We start from the raw sequence: 12,206 nt of genomic DNA, 5'->3' as shown, positions 1-12,206 counted from the left end.
GTGGTGCTGGGAAAACTGGACAGCCACATGGAAAAGAATGAAATTAGATCACTCCCCAACACCATACACAAAAATAAACTCAAAATGGATTAAAGACTTAGATATAAGACCAGACACTATACAATTCTTAGAGGAAAACATAGGCCAAACACTCTCTGACATAAACCACATCAACATCATCTCAGATCCACCTCTGAGAGTATTGACAATAAAAACAAAAATAAACATATGGGACCTAATCAAACTTCAAAGTTTCTGCACAGCAAAGGAAACCCTAAACAAAATGAAACGACAACCCACAGGATGGGAGAAAATCTTTGCAAGTGAATCAACTGACAAGGGATTCATCTCCAAAATTTATAAACACCTTCTGCAGCTCCATACCAAAAAAACAAACAACCCCATCAAAAAATGGGCAGAAGATCTAAACAGACAGTTCTCCAAAGAAGACATGCAGATGGCCAAAAAACACATGAAAAGATGTTCAACATTACTCATTATTAGAGAAATGCAAATCAAAAAAACTATGAGGTACCACCTTACGCCAGCCAGAATGGCCATCATCAAAACGTCTACAAACAATAAATGCTGGAGAGAGTGTGGAGAAAAAGGAACCCTATTACACTGTTGGTGGGAATGTAAATTGGTGCAACCACTGTGGAAAGCAGTATGGAGATTCCTCAGAAAACTACAAATAGCATTACCTTTTGATCCAGCAATCCCACTCCTGGGAATCCATCCAGAGAAAACCATGACATGCAAAGACACATGTACTCCGATATTCATTGCAGCACTCTTTTCAATAGCCAAGATATGGAAACAACCTAAATGTCCATCAACAGAGGAGTGGATCAAGAAGATGTGGTACAAATACACAATGGAATATTACTCAGCCATTAAAATGAACGAAATTCCAGCATTTTTAGCAACATGGATGGACCTAGAAACTATCATGCTAAGTGAAGTCAGCCATACAATGAAATACCAACATCAAATGTTTTCACTGACATGTGGAATCTGAAAAAAGACAGACTGAACTTCTTTGCAGAACAGATGCTGACTCACAGACATTGAAAAACTTATGATCTCTGGAGAGACAGTTTGGGGGGGTGGGAGGATATGCTTGGGTTATGGGATGGAAATCCTGTGAAATTGGATTGTTATGATCATTATACAACTACAGATGTGATAAATTCATTTGAATAATTTAAAAAAAGTTTTTTTTTTTCTAAAAGAATCAACCTGGCTTTTGATGATTTCAGAACCATTTCTGAGTGTGAATGAAAATATATGCTTTGGAGAAGTTTCCTCTACAGCTCACCCCACCCCCCGGCTGGTTCACATGGGGGCAGGTAATCCTGGCAACTTAGAGGTGGTTCTGTGAGGTGAACAGAATCAAGCATCAAGGCCAGGGGCAGAGGTCTGCAGGTGATTTCTCTGAGCCAAAGCCCTGCTTATCCCAAGGTTCAGAAAGCCAGGGATGGCATTATGGCCCGTCTGGAAATGCCACTCCCCCCAGACCCGTGTGCAGGGTCCCATTGACCCCAGGGGCAGCCCCAAATAGCAGCTTGCCCAGAGAGCATGTCCCTGCTCTGGCAGCCCCCAGGGGGCCCCCCACATAGTGCACTGACAGGAAGGGACCTTGATGGTCCTCCACCGAGACAGGTCTGGCTTCTCTTGGGATGAATGCGCTGGTAGTGAGGTGGGAGGGCCTGGCTGATGGAATCCTGGCCTTGGAGCCTGAGGTGAGATGCTGCTGCCGGCCCTGGATGGGAGTTGCAAACTCCTCTGGTCAGGCACAGGCTGCTCCTGCCTGGGTTTCCCTGGGTGGGGCCTGCAGGTGCCTGAAAGGAGGGAGAAAGGCCCAGAGAGCATGGAGAAGGGTCCACGTGTTCCCACACCAACACACAGTATAGACACGGCTGCTCTGGAAACCATGTGCTTTATTTGGAACCTCATTCCAAGGGAACCTCCTCCCGGGTCATAGAAAAGCTGCAAACCATGTGGTTTGGTACAAGGCAATGGCTAAGGAACTGCAGGAAGTCCCTTACCGCTGGGACCCTCATCCTCTGGGCCTCAGACTCCCCTGGTCATCCTGACTCCTGGCTGAGCTGACTATGGGCAGCTGGGACTCCGGGGGTGTCCAGCTCACCCCCAGTATCTTTCTTATTTGAGGAGTAAGGAAGTGGCTATGGGACAAGGGCCAGGGTCCCCATCCAAGGCCTGGGCCTGTGTCCCCCGCAAAGGGTCTGTGCCACCCAGCAGCCATGGCTCCTCACCTCCTCAGAGCCCTGCTGCTCTGGCTACCTCTCGGTTCCCAGGTGAGGACCCAGGGAGGGTGGGATGCACCTGCAGGACAGGTGAGTGGGTGGGACGGGACCGCCCACCGCCAGCTGGCCCCGCCCCTCAGTACAGGTCTGCAAAGGGCTTGGAGTAGTTGAACATCAGGTAGTCCATGTAGTAGAAGTCGTAGGTACGCTGCCGCTGCAGGGTGGAGAGCTGGGCGAAGTACTGGTGGGTGATGCGCGCGGTGGTCCGCGCCTCCTGCGAGTGCCGGTCCTTGAACCGGGGGAAGGTCAGATTCCTTGGCGCCTGGATGAGGCTCAGGAAGAAGTTGGCATCGTCCTCCATGCTCTCAAACTTGCCCACAAAGTCGTAGTCGATGAGGCAGGGGCTGCAGAGCCGGCTGACGTGGTCCCAGTGGATGTCCATGCCCACGGGCCGGTGCACATCCAGCAGGTACTGGACGAACTCGGGGAATCGCACGCCAGAGCCGGTCCGCAGGGCCTCCCGAGAGGCGTTGGCCCGGTACCGGGCCAGGATGGCCTTGCCGAAGACCGGGTGATAGTAGCTATTGGGGTGCTCAAACTTGTCGCGGAAGGCGGAGACCAGCCTCTCGAAGGGCTCGCGGACAAAGAGCATCTTGGTGTAGGTGCTGAGGCGGTGAAGGATGCCCTGGCGATCGAAGGTGTCCAGCCGCTTGAGGGCGCTGCCGTAGTGGACGGTGTTGTGCTGGATGTCGGTGGTGGACGAAGCCAGCCCCGCCAGCACCATGAGCACCCGCTTCCAGTTGGAACAGCCTGCCTTGGGCACCTCGCAGTACAGCACGCGGTGGCGGTCCTCCACGAAGATGCGGGACACGTGGCGGGGCGTGACCGCCCTGCGGCTGCTGCTCGCCCTGTACTTGGCGCACGCCTCCCGCATCACCCGCTTGCGCTCCTGCTGGCTCTGGTGCAGGCTGACCCAGCGGCCGTCCAGGGCCCGGTGTGCCGGCAGGACCAAAGTAGCAGCCGAGTTGTTGGCGGCGAGGGACGCCGCAGCTGGCATTTTCTTGATAAGCAGCCTTCGGCGCCGCTGCCTGGGTCGCAGACGGGCCCCCACGTTGAGGTGGGCTGGAGGCTGTTCCGGCACCTGCGGGTTCAGTCCCCTCGAGGTCTGGCTGGACCAGTCTCGGATGACCCTCTCTGTCGGTGCCTTAAGGTCACCATCCTGGGAACTGCCTGGTGGGAGGTCCTGGGGCAAGAAGGGAAGTGGTTAGCAGGATGGTCAGGACAGCTGGGCACTAAGAGTCACACAAGCCAGCCCCATGCCGTGGCCGGGCTCCCTGCCCCCCTCTGTGGACTGAGTTTCTTCCTGGGTCATGGAGAGCGGGACAAGCTGACCCTGCAGGATTCAGACCCTTTTGGTCTGAGGCCCTGTCCAGCCCCCATAAGCCTCCTCTCCCCTCAGCGGCCGTGGTGTCAGGCGCAAGTGTCATTTTGGCCACAAGGTGGCGCGGGCCTCCCAGGACCCTCCTCCAGGCGAGGAGGGGCAGCGGGAGCTGGTGGCCTGAAGGAGCCAGGCTCAGATTTAATGCTTCTATTAACACAGGCCAAAGCCACCATCCAACAGGAAAGGGAAATTCATGGGTCCAAGGTCCCAGGTTTTGTTCCTAAGGCTCCCGGGAAAGACAGGACACATTTTTCTTTCCAAGAATGGATTTAATGTGAGCTCCAAATTTTCTTTCCTGCCCTCCCCAACTTTCCCCAGACTGCCCAGGCTGAGATTTATCAGACGCTCAGAACTCACGTTGTGGGGCTGCTGTGGCCTGATGTTGAACTTTATTCCTGGAAAGCAAACAGAGAGAACAGTATTAGCACTGGAAGGACCATGTGGTCTCCAGCGACCTGCTTCCAGGCTCCTGAATGTGGGTGCTCTGGACTGGAGGGCACTTGGGGTGAGCTCCGTGAGAAGGCTGTTCAGGGGAGCGGGAAAAGAGGCATGGCTCCGTACAATACCCACTTGCCAAGTAGGGGTGCAGCAAATCCTGGGTCCCCCTGGCTCCCAGCTGATGCTCATTTCTAGGTGTCCCACCTCCTGATGTGACCTTGAGAGGCAGGAAGGCACCCTGCCCAGCTCTGCCCACATACCTGCCCAGTGAAGCAGCTGGGGACCTCATAGCCTGCCCCTACCTCACGCTGTCATTAATTCACGGGGACAGGGACCCCAGGAAGATCTGTCTGTCTCGTCTCTACGCCTGGCCCCGGCCCTCATCCCTCTGTAGTGGACTGTGACACACCTGCACCCAAACCTCGGCACACTCCAGGCCTTCGAGGGGAACACACTCCTTCCTCTTGGACTGGGGCCTCCCCACTAGTTCCAGGAAGTTCCCTTACCTTGGCATCTGCTCTGTGATTGGCCCTGTCTGCTAGTCCTGGGGCTCTGGGGTGAGCTGGTTTCATTCTGCTCACCCTGGTCTCCTCCAAAGGGCTGAGGGGAGGCCAGCACAATGACTGACTGCCTGGCGAGCCCCTACTGGAGACTGGGGGGAGGAGAGAAATCAGTGCATCACTGGCCACACTCCAGACCTTCCTCTCTGAGGCCTGCCAAGGATGTGCTTTGCCTGCGCTGGAGCCGGGGTCCCTCAGGATAAGCCTCAGGAAGGCAAACCTTTGGCCAGAGGAGAGCTTTCTGCTTTCTACTCAGTTTGATTCATTTCGGAGGAGGGCCTGGGGGGATGAGAAGATTTCCTTTGGGGGAGCCTATTCAGGACTCTCGACTTCCCTCCCTGTTCCTGGCTGGCCACTGAGGCATCAGCGCTCTTCCTGCCCCTTGTGCCATGTGAGTGGATATTTCTGCTCTGAGTCTTTGCCAAAAGCCACAGTCAGGTCAGAACCAGCCATTCTTAAACAAGTGGAGAGTTCCAGCTTCCAGCTGGCACAGTGGGCCTCTGTGTTGAGCACACCTGACCAATTCTGGCTGCTGCTGCGGGGGGCGGGCGGGGGGGTGGCTCTGGAGGGCCGGCACTTCCCCTGCTGTCTCTGTGTACTCAGCAGAGGTCCAGTGGCTGGAACCCAGCTGGCAAGGGGACATCCACATCCTCTGTTCCTGACCCAGGGACTCTGCTGATTTCTCATGAGGTCCAGTTTTACAGGTTCAGCCACTGCTATGACGCTGGCCTTGTTCTGGCCAGTCTGAGAAGGTGCTCACAATTCTCCTTCATTCATCAGCAAGCAAGGATGAGGTCACCCCTGGGCTGGAAAGCTGAAGTTCCCTGAGCCTGCCAGGACCTTCCCCAAGTCCCAAGAGAGGTGGAGCTGAAGGTGCACAGCTACGGTGTGATGCACCTTTCTTCTGCTGCAATACTATTCCTTGATTTCTCTTTCTCTTGCCCTCCCTTCCCCTCTTTTTTTTTTTTTTTCCTTCTTTCCTTTTTAGGGCCTTACTTGCGGCATACGGAGGTTCCCAGACTAGGAATCCAATCAGAGCTACAGCTGCCAGCCTACACCACAGCCACAGCAACGTGGGATCCAAGCCATGTCTGCGACCTACACCACAGCTCACGGCAAGGCTGGATCCTTAACCCACTGAGCAAGGCCAGGGATTGACCCTCAACCTCATGGTTCCTAGTTGGATTTGTTTCCACTGCACCATGACAGGACCTCCCCCTTCCCTTTTTTTTTTTATGGCTACACCCAGGCTGCATGGAAGTTCCCGGGCCAGGGATTGAATCAGAGCCACAGCTGTGACCTACACCATCTGAAACGCCAGATCCCTTAGCCCACTGTGCCGGGCCAGAGATCGAACCTGAGCCTCTGCGACGACCCGAACTGCTGCAGTTGGATTCTTAACCCACTGTGCCATGGTGGGAACTCCTATTCTTTGATCTCTTTGGACTGAGAACAGGAGCCGACCCTTCCCTGGGCAAAGGGCAGAGTGTCCACACCTTCCTGGGTCTTCCAAAGCTTCTGTACTTGTGTGTGTGTTCATATGGGGGAGCTCTGAAATAAGCCTTCCAGATGCTTCCATGGAAGCTGAGGGAAAGCTCCACATAGAAATGGCTGCACCCCTCAGGGGATGGGGGTGTGAGCAGCAGGTGCCTGACCTTGAGGCAAAAGCCTCTTAGAATGAAGACCCTCACCAGGGTCCCCCCCCTCAGCCCAGAGCCTCCTTCCTCTGCTGGCCACCCCGGCCACCGCCTGCCCCTCCTCATCTCTTCAGGCGGCCATCCCCAGCAGGAGCTTCCTGAGCTCATTGCCTTCCAGTAAGTGCCTCCTGCTGCCAATGATCACAGGTCCCTTCACCAGAGGTACCCTCCACACACTCCGTTTTCCTCCACACTGCCGGCTTTCCTTAATTATTTTCTTCTGGTGTTGGCAGCTGGCTCTGCTAAATCACTTCTCCTCCTCCGAGTCTCAGATAAGGGAATTTACCCTGCTTGTCAAGCCTGTCAACTTGTCAAGGTGCGATGGCGCTTATTTATATTCCTTTTCTGGAGCAAATGAGTCATGCCAGATTTGGCCAAGGGTTGGGGCTGAGGAGCCACTTACAAAAGGCAGGTGAATTTGGAGAAGGATGTGCTTACAGAAGTCACAGCCCCTACAGCTGTGACCTTCCGCTGGCGCCGTCCCCACAGCCTGGAAGGTGGTGAGCTGTGGGGCCTGATCATGATTTTTTTGGTTCATTTGTTTTTGTTTTTTAAGGGCCACACACACAGCACACGGAAGTTCCCAGGCTAGGGGTTGAATTGGAGCTACAGTTGCTGGTCTACACCACAGCCACAGCAACGCAGGATCCAAGCCATGTATGTGACCTAAATCACAGCTTATAGCAATGCTGGATGCCTTAACCCACTGGGGGAGGCCAGAGTTTGAACGTGCATCCCCATGCATACTAGTCGGATTTGTTTCCACTGAGCCACAATGGGAACACCCAGCCTGACTCATTTTATTTGTGCAGACTGTTAAGGAGGGCCCAAGGGGTTTCTGAGGTTGATCCACTGGAAGGCTGGCTGGGCTGGAGCTCTGAGCACGGGTTGGAGAGAAAGCCCCTGCTGGACAGAGCCAGGGCTGGGTGAATCTCCTGACCTGTTGGCCACTTTTCCCAACAAAGCCAGTCTGCAATGGTCCCCTTTGAAAAAAAGAATTATCCTCAGGAAAACCCAACAACAGATCTTATGTGGAGCCTGAAAAACCCAAAAACAGATATTATGTGGAGGCCGAGTTTGCCACAGGCTGCATGTTCCTGACCCTTAAACTTATGGCAGCTTGTTTGCAAAGACTGAACCTGTCCCACGTGGCCACGTTGGGATAAAGAAAGAAACTTAAGGGAGGAAATGCATGAGCTGGCCTGCTGGCCAGGGGCCCGGTGGCCCTACTTTTCCTGTAGAGGAAGCTGCTCTTTCAGGCACTTCTCAGAGAAAGGTTGAAGCATAGACCACCCCGCAGCGCTGAGCACATGAAAACCAAGAGCCTTGGGCATCTTGAGGCTGGAGGTCTGCGCAGTCCCCAGAGTCAGGACCTTGGACAGATCCAGGGAGCACCCAGGGAAGGACCTTGCCTCCACAGTGCTGCAAAGTAGGTACTGCCACTAGAAGCAGAACCCGTGCCGTGGGGGACCCGGAGGGGAGCCTGGTCTCAGTATAACACATCTGCCCCCTCAAGCTCCCAAGTAGGTGTACAAGGCAGATAAAAGCCACGCCCCCAGCCCCCCTTCCCTTTAATGTCATCATGCCGCATCGTACCTCCCCTGCCTCCCCCACCCCCACCCAGCAATAAGAACCCCCAAAGCCAGTCATGTACATGTCCCACCTTCAGTGTCTGAGTCACCTGTCCTCTCCCTTCAGCCTAATATTAACAACTTGTAAGGGAGCCCTAACCCCTGTAGGGGAAGAAATAAACAACCACTTTCTCTTTCTGGACAGAGGACATTCACAGAGCGGTTGAAACACATGCTGTCCGATAAGAATGAGCAGTGGTGAGAATAAACAAGGCATGAGTTATGGGGGCTGCCAAGTGTGCTCCATGCTGTGAGCTCTTCATTGGCTGAAGGGTTTCTTTTGAGCCTTTGGCTGAAAAAGCTTCCTGGTTACCTGCCAAGGGGAGGCAGAGGCTGATGTACGGGTGTGCGAGGCCAGTCTCCTGTAATTAGGCTGTCCGCCTTGAGTCTGGGGGGCAGAGCTGGGGAGGGGGTTTCACCAGCACATAGGCTGTTGGGGAGGAGGGCCCCCTGCCCCCTCCTCTCTGAGTCACTGGGGGAGACCTGCCAGCTGATTCAATTCAAAAGCCCCAATCCTGGAATTCCCCTTGTGGCTCAGTGGCAATGAACCCAACTGGTATCCACGAGAATGCGGGTTCAACCCCTGGCCCTGCTCAGCGGGTTAAGGATCCCACATTGCTGTGAGCTGTGGTGTAGGCTGCAGACATGGGTTGGATCTGGTGTTGCTGTGGCTGTGGTGTAGGCTGGCAGCTGCAGCTCCCAATTCAGCCCCTAGCCTGGGAACTTCTGTATGCTGCAACTGTGACCCTAAAAAAAAAAAGTCCCAATCCTGGATGCCCAGGACCCATTGGGGGTGAGGGCTAAGGATCAACCTTTCAGTCAAGCTGTGTATACAGGCAACATAGACATGAGTTAAAACAGAACCCCAGTGCCTAGAAAGGGCTGTCTCATGTGCCCTTGACCCCCTAGCCCTAGGTGGGTCATGTCTAAGGAGAGTGACCAACATGTCTGCTTTAGATAACAGTCATGCCTGCTATTCTGGCTGCTCAAACCCCAGCACAGGGCCTGATGGATAGAGGGGAGGGGTCCTGCCACTCTGAACACTGCAGCCTTGGGGAAGGAATGGTCATCCCGAAGGAGTCAGACCCTCAGTGAGGGACAGAGATGGGAGACAACTGAAGGGGCCAGGAGGGCCCATGGGGATAGGAGTGTCAGTTCAAAGTCCCTGCCCTGTGCAGAGTTTCAGGCTAGGGTTCTTAATTTCCTGGAGTTTCCTGCACCTACTGTGTGTGCTGGGAGAAAGACCACATGCCCTGGGGCAGCCCTGCCTGGCTGGTCAGTGTGCAGGACCTCACATGAACGATGTTGAGCCGTGGGTATGAAGCCGTGGGTATGAAGCAGAGATGCTGGCAGGAAAAGATGCCACCAGGGTACATGTACCGCCTGCTAGGGTCATGGGAGAAACCCTGAGGGAGCAGCCAGACTCCACTCTGCAGGAAGTCTAGAAGGTTTCTGGGTGAGAATCTTCCAGAGAAACAACCAATAAGATAGACATGTGGAAGGGGGGTTATTTTTAGGAATCAGTTCATGCATTTTGGGGGCTGGGAAAAGTCTGCAGAGCAAGCCAGCAGGCTGGAGACCCAAGGAAGAACTGATGGTGTAACTTGAGTCTGAGGGCTCTCTGGAGGCACAATTCTGTTCTTCTTTTCTCCTGAGGCCTTCAACTGATCAGATGAGGCCCACCCATATCATGGAGGGTTATCTGCTTTACTCAAAGTTTACTGATATTTCTTTTTTCTTTTTTGAAAGGCTGCACCTTTGGCATATGGAAGTTTCTGGGCTAGGGGTCGAATTGAAGCTGCAGCTGCTGGCCTATCCCACTGCCACAGCAACACCAGATCTGAGGTGCATTTGCAACTCATGCCATAGTTTGTGGCAATGCCAGATCCTTAAACCAATGAGCAAAACCAGGGATTAAACCCGCATTCTCACAGACACTATGTTGGTTGGGTTTTTTTGTTTGTTTGTTTTTGTTTTTGTTTTTTTGCTTTTTAGGGCCACACCTGCTACATATGAAGGTTTCCAGGCTAGGGGTCGAATGGGAGCTACAGCTGCTGGCCGACGCCACAGCCACAGCAACACGAGATCTGAGCCGTGTCTGCAACCTACACCTCAGTTCATGGGAACACCGGATCCTTAATCCACTCACTGATCGAGGTCAGGGATCAAACATGCAACATCATGGTTACTAGTTAGATTCATTTCCCTGCATGACAGTGGGAGCTCCATATGGCAGGTTCTCAACCCGCTGAGCTGCAATGGGAACGCCATCAAAGTCTACTGATTTAAAGGTAATCATATCGGAAAAATACCTTCACAGTAACATCTAGGCTGGTGTTTGACCAAACATTTGAGCATCATAGCCTAGTCAAGTGGATGCATCAACTTCACCATCACAGGGGTGTATCCATTTTCTAGGGCTGCTGTAACACAGGGCCACAAAACTGGCTGGGTCAAAAATAACAAAAGGTCTTGGAGGCCCGATGTCTGAAATGAAGGGGTCAGTGGGGTCACGCTCCCTCTGAAGCCTCCAGGGGAGCATCCCTCCTTGCCTCTTCCAGCTTCTGGCTGCTGTAGCTGTTCCCCGGCTGTAGCAATTTAAATCCAATCTCTGTCTCCATCTTCACAAGGCTGTCTTGTGTCCCCGTTTCTCCTCTGGTCATTTTGAATTAGGACCTACCCTAATGACCTCATCTTGATGACCTCTGCAATAGACCCTATGATATGGTCACATTCACAGATTCTAGAGGTTGAGACTTCGACCTATTTGGGAGGTGAGGGGGACACACAATCCAGCTCATACCAAGGGCAGTGTGACTTCAGGAAGCTTTAAGAGCACTGTGAACGCAGGGCAGGAACAGCCTGGAGGGGGTGAGAAAACACTTCCCCTGCTGGGTTGAGCTGTCCAATCCATAGCAAAGGATTGTGTTAGTTCTCTGTGTTCCTGGGGCAGGGACTGTGTCAGACAGAGTCTGGCACAAGGCCTGGCACACAGCAGGAGCTCAATAAATGCTTGTGGAAAATCCAAGGCTGTCTGGACTGAGAGCTGGCCCTGAAGGTAGGGGATGGATGGTTGGGCTTCTCTCCACAGCCCAGGGTTCTGGCTGGAATCCACCTACCCCCCGGCCAGGCTTCTCCAGCACAGCCTGGCAGCCTGGGAAGGGCCTGTGGGTCTGGGTGGCAGCTGCTAGCTGTGTGGCCAGTTGCAGACAGGAGCTGCCCTGAGGGTCTATCCACCACAACCAGGCTGTGTGGGGTCTGTGTTCAGAACTTGGACACACCCGGCTGGCTGCCTCGAGTTGCCATCTGCAGGGCACGGGGCCAGGGCCTGCTCTGGGGTCCTCACGGGGGCTGCACCTCTTCCTCTGGCTCTTCTCCCACCAGCTCAGGTTCTGCTCTTTGGAGGGGCAAGCCTTCTCGCCTCCACCCCACCCCACATTGGCCTCTGCCTGCCCCATTCTGAGCTGCTCCCTTCATCCGGGTAGCTTATTAATTTATGCAGATCAGAAGCAAAACTGAAGTTTAAACACACTCAGCAATTGGAGGGCAGCCTGGACTCAAGGCACAGAATTCAGATGCAAGAAGCCTCACCAAAGGGCCTTAAATTCTCACTCTGTGCACTGGAAAATTCAACTCATTCAATTCTCTGCAAGGGCCTCAGTGCACAGCCAGGCCATCTCTGCTGCCCCCAGGGCCCAGAGCCAGGAAATGGTCTCCAGGCAGCAAGGTGTCCCAGACAAAGGTACAGGCTGCTCCTGGAACCCAAAGAAGGCTCTGTGGTCATAGTGTGGACCTTAGGGAAAGGTGGGAGTCAGGCCATGCATGCTCCTGGGCAGGGCAGCAAGTAGCCCTGCAGGGCCCTGTCCTCTTGCCTCAGCCTCCAGGACAGGGTGGGTGGGTGTTTAAGTTACTCCAAGACAACCAAATTCATAGTGGGGTCACACAGTGACCCCTAACCTTTGGCCCAGACCAGAGCAAGGGCTTCCTCTCCCTTCACCTAGAGAGTCTACTCTGAGTCACAGCTTTTAACAAGCAGTGTATTTTAAAAGGAGTTCCCTGGTGACTCAGTGGGTTAAGGATCCAGGGTTGTCACTGCTTTGACTCCGGTAGCTGCTGTGGTGTGGGTTTAACCCCTGGCCTGGGGACTTCTGCCTGCCACGGGTATGGCC

The 12,206-nt window shown here is 53.9% G+C and overlaps 1 protein-coding gene across 4 annotated transcripts in view; it reads right to left on the bottom strand.

Annotated features, from left to right (window-relative positions):
- Window positions 1-1,923: 1,923 nt before the first annotated feature.
- Window positions 1,924-12,206, bottom strand: part of CHST8 (carbohydrate sulfotransferase 8) — a 121,753-nt gene continuing 111,470 nt past the window's right edge. For 3 of the 4 annotated variants that reach the window (XM_021094299.2, XM_084958829.1, XM_021094298.2), the window contains 2 exons: window positions 4,069-4,106; window positions 1,924-3,513 (listed from right to left, as the gene is read on the bottom strand). In XM_021094299.2, the coding sequence (XP_020949958.1) occupies window positions 2,407-3,513; window positions 4,069-4,106 (1,145 nt within the window). In that variant the 3' untranslated portion in view covers window positions 1,924-2,406. Of the gene's footprint in view, window positions 3,514-4,068; window positions 5,301-12,206 lie in introns of those variants that run through there. The other variant, XM_084958828.1, reaches the window with a different exon arrangement.

The sequence above is a fragment of the Sus scrofa genome, chromosome 6, assembly GCF_054392235.1.
Source record: "Sus scrofa isolate SSC_HxYL_T2T_F1_AM1 chromosome 6, Sscrofa_HxYL_maternal_Yorkshire_Landrace_v2.0, whole genome shotgun sequence".
In the NCBI taxonomy this organism is placed as follows: Eukaryota; Metazoa; Chordata; class Mammalia; order Artiodactyla; family Suidae; genus Sus; species Sus scrofa.
This window is presented reverse-complemented; position numbering and strand designations above follow the sequence as displayed.